Genomic DNA, 16476 nt, shown 5'->3' with positions numbered 1-16476 from the left:
GTTAATCAAATGGAATAGCCAAATTGTAGTTTTGTTCGATTGTAAATTTTATTTTGACTTCTTCAAAGAACTTAATTCTTGAATATGCAGTCATATTTTAGCTGTCTGCATTAAATTCTCTTTGATATTACTTGATTTTATTAGTACATACTAATTTCTACTGCTAGTGCATGATACAGTATTTTGTAGCAGCACGATTTCCATAGTCCTTGAATGATTTGCTGTAACTGGAGTTTCATGTGTTTGTGGTGTCATCTTAATACACATGAATAAGGTTTGTGTTGAAAACTTTATAAACATTTTGCTGAGATACTATGTAACTTACATTGGAGAAGACATGAAAGCAGAGAAACTGTTGCATTTGTATGGTGTCATTCACGACCCACAGTATGTTCCAAAATATTTCAGAGTCAATGCACTTTTTTGAATTGTAGTTAATATTGTAACATAGGAAACACGAGGATGCCGAAAGAGACATCGAAAGATTGCAGAAAAGTGAGAGCAAATATAGTTAGAACAACAGAGCTAAATGATTAAATTACAAAGTGCTTTAAGAAAAATAAAAACGACTTAAAAATTAGGGCAAGTAGAGTCTCTGATGAATATGCATAATAAATGCGCAAGTGATGGCAGCAAATAACAAATATTAATTAATTACTTCAGTTTAGAATTTACTAGTTTTGCAGTGCTCAGGCATTGCATGACATTGTGAAGCAGGTGAAGCATGATGATGAATTTCTGACCCACCCCCTGACATGTGAGGGTATCCCAATGAATTGTGGCCCAACACTCAGACAGACGTTTCGCTGACTGACTTATCTGTGATCCCTGGACTGATTGGAATTGACTTGTAGGTTGTGGAGCCCTGGACCTTTGACACACCAAATGTCTGTCTGATCATGGACAAATCCCTATAATGAGATTGGATGATGACCTTTAACTAAGCATTGCAGAACTTCCTAATTGACTATAGTCCCATTTTACTTTACTAAGGTCTAATCCCTTTTATTTAACAGACTTAAAAGACATTTTATCACACAAAATAAATTAAAATAAAGAAGAAATCAAGCTGTTTATAGCAAACACTCATTGAAAGATTTTAAATCAAGGCTAAACAAAACCTTATCTTTTCTCGCATGATTGCTTTACAGTACTCAAATACCAGAGAGAGAGAGAATTCCATTTTCTGTCACATCTACAGCTAAATTTATAATTTAACTGTCCCTTCCAATTCTTGGCTTTGAGAATTTGATGGCCTCTTCTTCGATAGTTCACAATTGAGCTTAAACTTTTTTAGCTTCAAATAACCCCTTCAACTTTCTAATTGAACAGTTTTATGCTGAAATTTACAAATTAAAATCATTACACTAATTTAACTTCTTTCTGAAGTCTAAACTAATTCCCTTCTCTAGGAGAAACCATTCTTAGAACTGACCTGACCAAGGTCGTCTTCAAATGCAAACAAAAGTGTTCCAATCTGTGTTTTTTTCTGAAACAGAAATCACTTCTTGATTCTCTTAAACCGAAGTCAGCCATTCCATGCTTTTCAATGTTTACTCTCTCATTGTGAAAGCCCCACAATATTAACAAATCCACGCTACTACTGTAGGAGAGCCTCCATTCAGCTGCTGTCTGACACACTCTGGCTTTAAAATCATGGTTCCAGAAAGACCAGAAAGTTAATTGTTAAACTCCTTCATATACACAGACCAAAGCCGCCTGGCCCTGGTTCAAATTCTGAACTTGTAAAATAAATGAAATTATATTTCTATATAATTTGCACACTTGCCATCACACTTAATATGGTGTACAACATATATCCATACTCTAAAAAGCAGTTGTGGAAAAAACAGAATGCTTTGTGTCTTGGTTTCTATTTTTACTTCAGATTTACAGCATTTGGTGTATTTTAGTTTTCTATGTATGTCTACTTTGGCCGAAGGTTGGAGGTGACTGTTCTTGTGGAGCATGCAGTGAGATACTTGTGAATGATCTGAAGATAGAGACCTGAAGAATTAAGCCACTGAGTGCATCCATCAGCTAACGGTCCACCTTTAATGCAAGGAATCAAAGCTGTCTAGTTCCCACACTACTTACCATGACCCTCCTCCTCAGCCTTTCCCCTCGCCTGAAGCTTGGTGACTCTTGGGTTGAACACGCCAGCAGTTGTGTCTCTCTAATGAGAGTGAGCTCTATAGTCCAGTACGAATATGGCAGCTTTACTTTGATACGAGAGAATTATAAAATGCTTATAAATTCATTAAAATAAGGTAGTCGTCACTTATTATAGAGATTCTGACCTCAATGTTCAAATGTTAAGCGGAAAATCAGACGTTTTTTCTTTCCATCACAAATTGAATTTTTAATTTTTACCATATTTTCACACATTTCTCACCAATTGCCCATTCTGCTCAAGGACTCAGAAAATTCTGCGTAATGTTTTGCCTCTGCTTTATTTGAAAAGGTGCCAGCTGCTCAATGCAAAATGGTAGTATTATTACTGAAATGATGCATTATGTGGCACAAATATAATGTGCTTAGACACAAACGACTTCAAATAAATTCACAAAACGAAATGATGGGTGGTCAGCTATCTGACCCAGTTGGAAAGCCCATTTCATGTGAGCTGCATGATCTGCATTCAAATGCAATCATATCTTGGTGCCAAAATGCCTTTAGGTTTTCGAGATCAGTTCTTAAAAAAAAACAAGGAGATTGCAAGCAAATTAGAACTCTCATCGTTGATTTGGCCAGCTGGTGTTATCCACAAGTTTGCTTTATGTATGTTCTTTAATAACTTGTATTGTTCTTCCTGGACCTGAACATGAATGGTTACTCCAGCTGTGGAAGTACTCTTGGGTGTTGGATGGAAATTTTGGACAGCAAAGCTCCAGCTGCTGACTCCTTCCCTGCAATATGCACCTGCAATGCCTGACCAGTAACTGCTGTATGCAGTGTGTAAGAAATGACCCCAGCTAAGTGACAAATAAGGAAGTTTCTTTTGAAATCCATATGTGTAAGTTTCAAATGCCAGCTGTTGCATTCAAGTAGCATTGTGCAGGTGCAGCACATCCTGCTGACATTACAAAAGAGACATAACTTTTATTTATTTCTACGATTAGCAGTGCTTTCCCTAACAGCAATTCTACAAAATCTGTACTGTGCTATAAGTTATTGAGATACACAGTTTAATTGAAAACAGGAGAAAACCGTATCAGAGAAAATCTTTGAAGGGTAGGAGAAGGGAAAATATATTCTTAGTAGTAAATGATCCTGCTCGGGTCTGCTGTACAGGCTTCTGGGACCATGTTCGAAGCATATTTTCATCTGTGTGGGAAACAGGAAACCAGTGGAATTTTGGTGGCCTGTTTTCTACCAAGTAATTTGGGACATGGTGGCATAATCTTTGAATGTTGAAAGACTATTTCCATAACATTGCAGAATTCTGGCACACAGTATTTTTATTACCTTAGGTGAGATTAAGTTCCAAAGTAGAAGAAAGGAGAGGCCGTTTATGCCAATATCTGATCCTGATTCTTGCATTAGGTATCACTTCAAACATTTTTGCCGCTTCTGCAGGTTGCAAGCATATGATTGACTGCTTTTAGCTCTTGCACAGATGTCCTTTGGTAATTCTAGCCAGCAATTTCTTACAATTGTTCTGCATATCAGCCCCACATGCTGCTAATTGTGAATGGTGCTCAAGTGAAATGGAGAATCTAGTCTGACTTGTAAACAGATGAAAGGGTGCAAAACAAATTGTGAAATTGTTACAATTTGCTGACGGCTCTATTGGTAACAAGTTCAACTCTGAGTAACGAGGTTCTGGGTTCAAGTCACATTCCAGGATTTGCGACCAACAATCGAGTTTCACATTCTGAAGTAGGACCTTAGTCTGTAAGAGGATATGCTGCCTTTTGGCTGAGACATAAACCCAGAGTCGATATTAGTGTGGTGCTGGAAAAGCAAGCAGGTCAGGCAGCATCCGAGGATCAGGGGAATCGATGTTTCGGGCTAGAGCCCTTCATCGGGTATGAGGCTTGTTGGGGGCAAGGTAGCTGAGAATGCCATAAGTAGATGAAGGTGAGGGAGAAGATGATAGGCTGCAGAGCAGGGTGGAACGGATAGGTGGGAAAGGTGATTGACAGGTCATGAGAGCAATGCTGAGTTGGAAGCTTGGGACTGGGACAATGTGGGAGGAGGCGAAATTAGGAAACTGGTGAAATCCACATTGATGCTGTGTGTTTGCAGGGTGCCATGGTGGGATATGAGGTGTTCTTCTTCCAGTCATCGGGTGATAAGGGTTTGGTGATAAACGAGGTGCAGGACCTCCATGTCCTTGGCAGAATGCAAGGGGGAGGTGAAGTGTTCAGCCACCGGGCCGTAAAATTGGTTGGTGCAGGTATCTCAGAGATGTTCTCTGAAACGATTCGCAAACAGGCGGCCTGTCTCCCTGCTGTAGAGGAGACCACGTCAGGTGCAAAAGATATAGTAGATGACATTGTTGGAGGTACAAGTAAATTTCTGTTGGATGTGGAAGGATCAACCCAGAGCCCACCTTCTCTGTTTGAGAGTGCAAAACATCCAATGGCGCTTTCTGCTTTTTGGAGAAGAATAGGGAAATTATTCGTATTTATCTCTCAGCTGTTGTAAGGAACACCAGATTATCTGTTCTTTGTCACATTATGTTTGGTAGGAGTTTGCTGCTTATTATTCAGCTACCACCTTTCCTACATTTTAGCAGTGACCACACTTCCAAGAAGTATTTCATTGCCTCTAAAGCACTTCAGACATTTGGTGGTCATAAAATCTCTTTTATAAATGCAAGCTTTAATTTCATTTTTTCAGTACTACTGGTTTACTCCAAAAGGATAGGAAGGTGTGTGTGTGTGTGTGTGTGTGTGTGTGTGTGTGTGTGAAAATCAATTTCAAACTGCAGTTGGCTCACAGCAACTGTAACTGCAATGTGTAACTCAGTCTTGCAGAAAGTGACATGAACACTCCAAAATAGTAACATTTTAGAAAAGCACTACTTTATTTTGGAGCCCAATTTTCTTTGACCTGAATGCTAGCTTTATTCTTTATGTCAATTTAATGCCTTTAAACCATTTTTCCATCATTCTGTGCCTTTAGTGATTGCACAAAGAAAATTGTGATCTTTGGAAAACCCATTTGTGAACACAGAGTATATGATGAGGATAAGATGATGAACCCGTAAATGTGATTGTATATTAAATACAATAGTTTCTTTGGCTTGATCATACACAATTGCAAATCAATGACTTACCTTCTTTTTTGCAGTTTAGGTTCAGCTGGTCTTACTTTCACACCTAAAGCAGTTGTTTGTGGGTTCAAATTTAACTTCAAAGTCACCAGCCCAAAATCTATGACACTGTAATGAGGCACTGAGAACTGCTACACTATCAGAGGTGTCGTCTTTTGAATAAGATATTAAAGTAAGTCCCTGCTTTATCAACCTGAGGATCTGCTTGTGTGAGCCTACAACTCCAGGTCCGACAACTCGAAATTTACTGTCTTTCACATTTAATATAATTTTAAAATTTATTGAAATGCAATACCTTGTACTTGGTTTCAAAAATAAACAAAAACAGTTCCTTTATATCTTCTAACAGAAGTATTATTTTTGCCATCATTTTTTCTAAGTCTGTTCCCACAATGTTTGTGTCCGCAATGAAAAGAAATGGCCCCAGAAATCTATTTTACATACTTCTAATTTCTCTTTTTTTTAAAAGAACTGTTTTATAAATAATTGTTTTTCTCAAGCTTGCAATCTAACCCAAATCCACATCCATTCATTTTCTCTGACACTCTTCCATGTGGTACCTTCTCAGAGGCTTTCCTCCAGCTCATGTACTGTATATCTTTCCCATGCACCATATATGTTGCATCCTCAAAGAATTGTATGAGGTTTGTTGAGCATAATCTTCCCTTTTCAAGTTTGTCCCTGTTATTTTTAAATATTTTCTATTTATTTAAATATGATCCTTAATTACAGACTATACAATTTTTCATACCACAGTTGTTAAACAAACGAGCATGTAATTACCCAGATTAGCTCTGTCTCCCTTTTTAAACCTATGTACTAGCTTTGACACTGTTCAGCTCTTTAGACCTGACCCACACTGAGTGCCACCCTGGAATATAATTTCCCAGGGTCTATTCAGTTTTTGTTTTGCTCATTTTCCTCAAGTTTCAAGGACCTTTCAGACTATGGGACTTTGTCTATCTTTGGTTTAAATAGTGTTACTAAATTTCTTCTGTTACACATAGTCTTTTTGCGGTGAGACTGTGTTTCCTCGAGTCCAGGAGCTGTGAATTGAACTAAGATGGACTTTGTCTTCATTTTGTTTTCTTACCTATGCCTTCTATAATTGATATAGGTGCAGTGGTATGTTGACTTAAACCCTTTTCACTTTTTTTTTGGTAAAAGAATGCACGTGACAATAAATCACTATTCTATTCAAATCGCATTGTTCGTTTTACACTCAGTCACTCCAGATTGCACTTTGGGTAATGCCCCAAAAGATACCAGTTTTTAAAAGGAGACTGTTTTAATTGGATTTTTTTGATGTGTGAGCATAGAGGATGGCTGAGGGCAATGAGGTTGATGTTGTGCATATGCACTTTGAAGAGGTTTAAACATTACCCACATAACTGGCTTGTTAACAAAGTTGAAGCTCGTGGGAGCAGCAACAGAATGGTTACAAAATTATTCAGGAGATAGAAAGCAGAGTTGTGGTGAATAATATATTCTGTTGACTGTCAGAAGGTATACAGTAGTCATAGAATATAGAGCCATGGAGATCTACAACACAGTTTTAAAAAAAAAGGCCTTTCAAGCCATCAATTTGTATTGACCAAAAACAAGAAACCAGCTGTTCTAATCCCATTTACCAGCACTCGGCCCATAGACTTTAATAGTTGCAAGTGGTGTTCTCCAAAGCTCAGTATGAGCACCACAGTTGTTGATAATGAGTTTAAGCTAGAAATTCAAGAAACAGTTCTGAAATTTGCAAGGGTCAACATTTTTAAGTGTCTAACCTCAGAGGAAGGTAGAAGTAGCCTTCTGAAGGACATAGACAAGCTGCTAGAAAAGATGAGCACATGCAAAGAAATTGAATTAATCGTGAAATGTCTGGATTTAAAAAAAATCTTTCTTATGATGGTAACGTTTTTGATTGGAAAGCTCAGTTGCTGTGGATTAAATTATGGTTATCCAGTGGCTTTGATTTTTCTTTCACTTCCTCAGACAATGTGGGCTTTTCAGGCAAGTCAGCATTTACTGCCCATTCTTAACTGCTCTTGCAAAGTTGGTGGTGAGCTGCGTTCTTGAACACTGCATTGTATCAAATGTACTGGATTGATGGGGCAAGGTCCTTCAGTAGACCGTATCCTTTGGATTTCTTCTGAACTTCTTGGATGGGTGTAAAAATGTGGCAATGGATTTGTCATCTAATGAAGGCATTGCAGGAGCTCTGAGAGATCCTGACATAGACTTACGTGGCCCTTCCATATTTCACACTTTAATCGTCTCAGGTTGCAATGATAATTATTGGGGAGAAAATAAGTTCCTGAGAACCCCGGGTGGTGTGGTAGTTACACAAATGCAGTTAGATTTCGACTTATTGCCCCATGCATGTAAAAAATACAGTGAAATGTTCTTTCTCACATGTTAAAACTCAAAAGTATCACCATGCTCTAGCAGCATTATGAAACACTGAATATAATGTAAACTTTTACTGCAATAGAATTAATCTTTCTCTCTTTTCGTTGTTACCCTCCACTATTTCTCTGGAGGAGGTCATGCGCCTTGAACACACAGAAAGCACAACAATAGTGAAAATCCACTCACTCTTTACTTCTGGCTATTGGGAAAGTTATTTATAATGAGGTTCCATTGGAAATATTCCAGAGTCTACAGCATTTTGGAAGATGACAACTAACACAATTTGCTAATTTGAGGACCGCCTTCCTTCTTACTCATTTAAATCATAGAGTCCCTGCAGTGTGATACCAGACCATTTGGCCCGTCAAGTCCACACCAACCCTGTGAAGAGCATCACACACATACCAACACCCCCTACTCTATCCCAAAGTCCTACATTTGCCATGGCTGATCCCTGCATATCTCTGGACACTATGGGCACTTTAGCATGGTCAATCTACCTAACCTGCACGTCTTTGGATTGTGGGAGGAAAGCAGAGCACCTGGAGGAAACCCACACAGACACTGGGAGAATGTGCTAACTTCAATCACACAATCTACTGAGAATGGAATCGAGCCAGGTTCCTGGTGCTGTGACGCAGCATTGCTAACCACTGAGCCACTGTGCCACCATACTCTGAGATAAACCTTATCAGCTCCTGGGTATTTATTTGTTTTTAATCCTGTTAGTTTTCTCAACATTATTTCCCCACTAATGCTAATTTCTTTAAATTCCACCTTTCCTTTAGACCCTACATTATCCCATATTTTTGGGATGCTACTTGTGTCCAATTTGTGAAATTAGAACTAAAGTGAGAACTTCATTGGTCTGCCATCTCTTTGTTCCCCATTATAAATTCTCCTGTTTATGACTAGTGGACGTAATCTTTTTCTTGTCACAAATCTATAGAAGCTTTTACCATTAGCTTATATGTTAAAAGATGTGATGTGTATTTCTGTTATTTTTAGGAACAATTTGGATGTAGTTTTCCTCTAGATTAGCTTTTCATTAGATAAAACACTTAGATATACATAAAATGGTCTTTTATCAATCTCCCAGTGCATTTATTCAGTATTTGGAAAATACCAAGGAATGATTACAATTACTTTTATCTTCATTTTGATAAATTATACTTATAGTGTATTGCAAAAGGAAATGGAATTTGGTCTAAATTCTTTAAGGTAATTTCAATACTGTTTTATTGGTGCTTGTTTAAAACACAACCTAATTGAATGATGGAACAGACATTGGGGCTGAAAAACCTCCTCTTGTTCCAAGTGCTTAGTTGGATTTTCTAAATGAGGATATATTTTGATTATATTTGGTCTGGATTTGTAGATCAGTAATTTGTCTACTGCTGTGAAGATTGGATTTTTCAATGTATAATTTCAGTTACGTCACACTGTAAATTTTTGCTATAAATTCTGTGTTAGGATTGAGCCCTCCACTACCACCTGATGAAGGGGCGATGCTCCGAAAGCTAGTGTGCTTCCAATTAAACCTGTTGGACTATAACCTGGTGTTGTGTGATTTTTAACACTGTGAAGATAGACACATATTTCAAGGTTATAAATAAAAATATTTCAGAATATTCGTAACATGAAAGAGTTCCCAACCCACAATTTTTGTTTGTTCTAAACTTCTTAAACCCACTGTGGCACAGTAAGCATGTTTTAAATCAAGAGAAATCAAGAATATCCTGTACACTAATCAGAGTATATTGTGAAGTAACAAAATTCAGCGTGAAACAGAAGGTGACCCAAGGGATTTTTAATGGTATATTTGATATATAAAAAATATACAATAACTGAAAGGTAAGTATGCTTCTCCACTTGGCCACCTACAAAGATTTCTTGAAATAGTTACTTTTGGGATATATTTTAAAACAACTTAAATCAGCACCTGCCATTCATCAAATATCTCTTCATTGGGTTACAGATTAAAGCTCCTAATTAAGATCAATGTCTCCATTATTTGTTTTGCTCAGTTAAATAGCTATTTTCATAAATTTAGCATTACAAGTCTTTTGAGTTAAATTTTGCCTGAAAAGCTGAACAATTTCAGTGGTAAAAACGTAAAGACATGTGTCAGCAGGTTTCAGAGATTTGAAATGATTAATGAGTATGGTATTTAATTTTTGAAATGTGAACGTGTAAAAATTCAACTGGTTTTCCGTCATACAATTGAAAATGCATCATGAATATTGTACTTAGAGAGGATTAATAAAAACAGAGGATTCTGCAAGAGATGATAAACGTCAAGCTATGCCTTACCACCCACTTCACCTTCAACAACAAGACTTACCAACAAACCAATGGAACACCCGGGGATCTCCAATATCAGGGTTCTTAGCAGAGGCAGTAATGCAGAGACTTGAGCAAACAGCTCTGCCTATCATCCAACTCAAACTCTGGGTCCGCTACATGGATGACACCTTTGTCATCACTAAATGAAACAAGTTAGAGGAAACCTTCAAGACCATCAGTAATACCCTTACTGGCATAAAAATCAATAAAGAGGAGGAAAATAACAACAAACTGCCATTCCTAGATGTCATAGCAGAGCCAACAGCCAATGGAGAACTTCAAACCAGCGTCTACAGAAAAACAACGCATACAGACCAAATATTGAACTACAAAAGCAATCATCCCAACACCCACAAACGAAGCCGCATTAGAACATTATTTCAATGACCAACACAGTGCAGCACAGAGAAGCTACGCAGAACAGAGGAAAAATTACCTATACTGTGTATTCAAAAAGAATGGGTACCCGATCAACACAGTCTGCCGATTTCTCAGCAACAGACCCAAAGAAGCAGACAAAACAGATCCAGAAATCCTAGCCACTCTCCCCTACATCAAAGACATCTCGGAAAGACTGCCAGACTACTCAGACCCCTTGGCATTATGGTAGTCCACAAACCCACCAACACACTAAAACAGCAGCTAATGAACTTGAAAGACCCTATACAGACAATGAGTAAAACTAACGTCATTTACAAAATACCGTGCAAGGACTGTAACAAACACTACATTGGGCAAACAGGCAGAAAATTAGCCACTGGGATACATGAACGCCAACTAGCCACAAAAAGTCATGACCCTCTCTTAGTAGTATCCTCACATATGGATGAGGAAGAATACCACTTCGACTGGGATAATACATCCATCCTAGGACAAGCCAAACAAAAACATGCACAAGAATTCCTAGAAGCATGGCATTCCAACCCGAACTCTATCACCACCCCTGAGAAAAGGAACAGGAAGTGACTTCACCACAGGAAATGACATCACCAACCCAAAGAAATCCAAATACATAAATAGAAAGCAGGAATTTTCAGCATTGCTTTGCATGAGGTCCACTGAAAATGTTACCTAGTAAGGTAACGAAACATCTGGAAATGAACCTTTCAGTTCAGCGAGCAAACCTACATTCCAAACCTCAACCTGAGCTACAAATCTTCTCAAAACTCGCTAAGATGGTAAACAATTTAGATATGTCAAAGAGTAAAAACTATCTTTTAAGAATTGTTCATATATTTGTTGAGATGTCTCTTGGACAAACACAGCATGATTCTACTTGTCTCCTTGAATTGCTTTTTCCTCTTTAATATATGCAAGGTCAGAAGTCACACGACACCAGATTATCGTCCAACAGGTTTATTTGAAATCACAAACTGCTCCTTTCTGAGGTGAAACGTCAGGTGAAACCTGGTGTTGTGTGACTTCTGATCTTGTCCACCCGAGTCCAACACTGGCACCTCCACATCTTTAAGAAAACATATAGTTTTATAGATTTCTCTTGAACAAACACAGTATGGTCGTACCTTTCTTTGAATTGGCTATCATGTATTTTGCCATGAAGTTGGCAAGGGTTGAAGCGTTGTGACAAAATTAATTAATTCCCTCCTTTGGCAATTGGTTTTACTCATATGTTGAAAATACTATTTTCTTAGGGTGTGTCTTATTTCTCTGCTTAACTTATATTATTTTTGATCAAGCACTCAACTGCTTTCTGAAATTAAATTAGTTTTTAGTTTGAGCTAAAACTGTTGTTATATCTGCTTTATTATTTATTATGTTGCCATCGATCAGAAAATTGTTTGCTCCAATTGTATATTTTAAGTTTTGAACATTTGTAGCAATTTATTAATTAGCTTGTAATGTCTGTGATTAGCTTATACATTTTTGTGACCTAATTTGCTGAGTTGAAGGTGATTAGGCTGCCACTTAGTCTGTAACAGGAACACTCCTTGGTAATGTGCAGTGTTGCTTGTGTCTCTCCACAAGTGCATAAAGCTTTTGGTCTGAGCCCCAGCATTGAAGGTTGGCTGCTCAGGCATTCAGACATGTTTAGTAAGGACCACTCTTGCTATGAGAATCCAAAATTGGCCATTTGACATACTGGCTTTTTCACCAAGAACTCTGGTGATTTCCCATGTTTTGCATTCCTCAATCCCAGGATATCTGCTGATAGATGTATATGGGACACTGAGGTGGAAGGCGAGCAGTAGATCGTATGAACATGTCATTATGGAGGATTATTTTCAGTGATAGAACTGTACCAGGCAAATTAATCATCTGAATACCTCTGTGAGGAATTCATGATCATTGTAGGGATAGCTTTGAAGTACGTAGGGCTGTACAGATTGAAGTTGACAAAACTGTTCAACTACTGAGAATCAACAAAGTCTCTGTAACAGTTGGAACCCTTACCAAAATTCTGATACAAGGTGGAGATGCACTCCAAGTACAGCAACACAACCTATTGTCTCTCGATTAGGAATCCTGTGTTTGTAATTTATAGCTGAAAATGTGTTGCTGGAAAAGCGCAGCAGGTCAGGCAGCATCCAAGGAACAGGAAATTCGACATTTCGAGCATAAGCCCTTCTTCAGGAATGAGGAAAGTGTGTCCAGCAGGCTATGATAAAAGGTAGGGAGGAGGGACTTGGGGGAGGGGCGATGGAGATGTGATAGGTGGAAGGAGGTCAAGGTGAGGGTGATAGGCCGGAGTGGGGTGGGGGCAGAGAGGTCAGGAAGAAGATTGCAGGTTAGGAGGGCGGTGCTGAGTTCGAGGGATTCGACTGAGACAAGGTGGGAGGAGGGGAAATGAGGAAACTGGAGAAATCTGAGTTCATCCCTTGTGGTTGGAGGGTTCCCAGGCGGAAGATGAGGCGCTCTTCCTCCAACCGTCGTGTTGTTATGTTCTGGCGATGGAGGAGTCCAAGGATCTGCATGTCCTTCGTGGAGTGGGAGGGGGAGTTAAAGTGTTGAGCCACGGGGTGGTTGGGTTGGTTGGTCCGGGTGTCCCAGAGGTGTTCTCTGAAACGTTCCACAAGTAGGCGGCCTGTCTCCCCAATATAGAGGAGGCCACAAGGGATGAACTCAGATTTCTCCAGTTTCCTCATTTCCCCTCCCCCCACCTTGTTCTATTCCTCACTGTTCTGTTACTCTTATGCACTTTGTATGGTATGATCTGCCTGTACTGCATGCAAAACACAACTTTTAACTGTACCGGGGTACATGTGACAGTAATAAATCAAATCAAATCAAAATCATATACATGAACTTTACTGCTAAGCAAATTCAAGAAAAATGCAAAAAACGGGACCTGTATGTGACCTTCTTTATTTCCTTTTTGAGAAATGGGCATCACCGGTTAGGCCAGTATTTATTCCCCATCCCCAGATGCACTTGAGAAAGTGGTGGAGAATTGCCTTGAACCACTGCAGTCCGTTTGGTGTAAGTACACCCACAATGCCATTCTGGGATTTTGACCCACTGACACTGAAAGAACAGCAGGAAATTTCCAAATTTAGGTAGTGACTGTTTTGGAGGGGAACTTGCAGGGGTTGATGTTCCCATGGATCTATTGCCCTGGTGCTTCTAGATGGAAGTGATCATGGGCTTGGAAGGTGCTTTCTCAGGAGGCTTGATGAATTTCTGTAATTCATCTTGTAGATAATATTCACTGATGCAACTGACCGTCACTGGTGGAGAGTTTGAATGTTTGAATGTGGTGTTAATCAATTGGCTGCTTTGTCCTGAATGGGGTCAAACTTCTTGAGTGTTGTTCGATTTGTACTCACCTGGGCAAGTGGGAAGTGTTCCATCACACCTCTCCTCTATACCTTATAGATGCTGGATAAGCTTTGGGGAGTCAGGAGGTAAGTTCCTCACTGCAAAATTCCTAGCTTTTGATTTACTTTTGTAGCCACAGTACTTTTGTATCTAGTTCAGTCACTGGTCAGTAGTAGCCCTCAGGATGTTGATTGAGGGGTATTCAGTCACAGTGATGCCATTGAAGGTCAAGGGCAATAGGCAGATTTTCTCTTATTGGAAATGGTCATTGCTTGCTTGTGTGGAGAAAATGTGTCTACTTCAAAGTTTGGGAGAAGATTTGTAGCTCGGGTGCTCGTTGTTGTGGTTTTGTTCGCCGAGCTGGGAAGTTGTGTTGCAGACGTTTCGTCCCTGTCTAGGTGACATCCTCTGTGCTTGGGAGCCTCCTGTGAAGCGCTTCTGTGATGTTTCCTCCGGCATTTATACTGATTTGTACCCGCCGCTTCCGGTTGTCAGTTCCAGCTGTCCACTGCAGTGGCCGGTATGTTGGGTCCAGGTCGATGTGCTTATTAATTGAATCTGTGGATGAGTGCCATGCCTCTAGGAATTCCCTGGCTGTTCTTTGTTTGGCTTGTCCTATAATAGTAGTGTTGTCCCAGTCGAACTCATGTTGCTTGTCATCTGCGTGTGTGGCTACTAAGGATACCTGGTCAGGTTGTTTCATGGCTAGTTGGTGTTCATGGATGCGGACCGTTAGCTGTCTTCCTGTTTGTCCTGTGTAGTGTTTTGTGCAGTCCTTGCATGGGATTTTGTACACTACATTGATTTTGCTCATGCTGGGTATCGGGTCCTTCGTTCTGGTGAGTTGCTGTCTGAGAGTGGCTGTTGGTTTGTGTGCTGTTATGAGTCCTAGTGGTCGCAGTAGTCTGGCTGTCAGTTCAGAAATGTTTTTGATGTATGGTAGTGTGGCTAGTCCTTTGGGCTGTGGCATGTCCTCATTCCGTTGTCTTTCCCTTAGGAATCTGTTGATGAAATTGCGAAGGTATCCGTTTTTGGCGAATACATTGTATCGGTGTTCTTCCTCTTTTTGCAGTTCTGGTGTACTGCAGTGTGTTGTGGCCCTTTTGAACAGTGACTTGATGCAACTTCTTTTGTGTGTGTTGGGGTGGTTGCTTTCGTAGTTTAGGACTGTGTGTGGGGCTTTCCTGTATACTTTTGCGGTGAATTCTCCGTTCGGTGTTCTCTGTACCATCACGTCTAGGAATGGGAGTTGCTTGTCCTTTTCTTCCTCTCTAGTGAATCGGATTCCTGTGAGTGTGGTTTTGATGATCCGGTGTATATTCTCTATTTCTATGTTTTTAATGATTACAAAGGTATCATCTACATATCTGACCCAGAGTTTGGGTTGAATTTGCAGTAAGACTGTTTGTTCTAACCTTTGCATTACCGCTTCTGCTATGAGTCCAGAGATGGGTGAGCCCATTGGTGTGCCGTTGATTTGTTCGTATATTTAGTTGTTGAATGTGACATGTGTTGTGAGGCACAGGTCCAGTAGTTTGAGTATGCAGTCTTTGTTGATAGGTTCCCCGTCTTGTTGTCTGTTCTGTATGTCCAGCAGGTTGGCTATTGTTTCTCTGGCTAGGGTTTTGTCGATAGAGGTGAACATCGAATGAGACCATAGTTTCTTCCTTGTCAATGTGTATATTTCTGATGATGTCCAAGAATTCCTGTGTTGACTGTATAGAGTGTCTGGATCTGCTGATCAGGTGTTTCAGTTTCTGCTGTAGTTCTTTAGCCAGTTTGTGTGATGGTGTCCCAGGTAGTGATACTATGGGTCTGAGTGGGATGTTTGGTTTGTGCACTTTAGGTAGTCCCTAGAATCTGGGGGTGTTGTTGCTTTCAGGTTTCATTCTCTGTAGGTCAGACTTGGTCATCTGTCCGTTTTTTGTAGGTTCTTCAGTGTGTTGTTTATCCTATTGGTGAGCTGTGGGATGGGGTCAAACTCCCTCTTTTGGCAGGTGTTGGTATCTGCAAGTAGTTGTTGTGCTTTTTGGATGTACTCTGCTAGGACTCATAACAGCACACAAACCAACAACCACTCTCAGACAACGACTCACCAGGACAAAGGACCCGATATCCAGCATGAGCAAAACCAATGTAGTGTACAAAATCCCATGCAAGGACTGCACAAAACACTACATAGGACAAACAGGAAGACAGCTAACGGTCTGCATCCATGAACACCAATTAGCCATGAAACGACATGACCAGCTATCCTTAGTAGCCACACACGCAGATGACAAGCAACATGAGTTCGACTGGGACAACACTACTATTATAGGACAAGCCAAACAGAGAACAGCCAGGGAATTCCTAGAGGCATGGCACTCATCCACAGATTCAATCAATAAGCACATCGACCTGGACCCAATATACCGGCCACTGCAGCGGACAGCTGGAACTGACAACCGGAAGCGGCAGATTCAAATCGTTACAAATGCCGGAGGAAACGTCACAAAAGCACTTCACAGAAGGCTCCCAAGCACTGAGGATGTCACCTAGACAGGGGACGAAACGTCTGCAACACAAATTCCCAGCTCGGCGAACAGAACCACAAGAATGTGTCTACCTGTTAGCCTAAGCCTGTATATTGTTGAGGTCTTGCTACATATGAGTGAATAACAGTA

At 39.9% G+C, this 16476-nt stretch overlaps 1 protein-coding gene across 5 annotated transcripts in view; it reads left to right on the top strand.

Annotated features, from left to right (window-relative positions):
* Positions 1-16476, top strand: part of LOC132815107 (intermembrane lipid transfer protein VPS13B-like) — a 945713-nt gene that overhangs the window by 259534 nt on the left and 669703 nt on the right. The window contains exon 18 of one of the 5 annotated variants that reach the window (XM_060823878.1): positions 5302-5366. The exons of the other annotated variants lie outside the window; for them this stretch is intronic. Coding sequence (XP_060679861.1) covers positions 5302-5306 — 5 coding nt within the window. The 3' untranslated portion in view covers positions 5307-5366. Of the gene's footprint in view, positions 1-5301; positions 5367-16476 lie in introns of those variants that run through there. 5 annotated transcript variants of the gene reach the window in all.

This window comes from Hemiscyllium ocellatum, chromosome 4 (genome assembly GCF_020745735.1).
Source record: "Hemiscyllium ocellatum isolate sHemOce1 chromosome 4, sHemOce1.pat.X.cur, whole genome shotgun sequence".
Taxonomy (NCBI): Eukaryota; Metazoa; Chordata; class Chondrichthyes; order Orectolobiformes; family Hemiscylliidae; genus Hemiscyllium; species Hemiscyllium ocellatum.
This window is presented reverse-complemented; position numbering and strand designations above follow the sequence as displayed.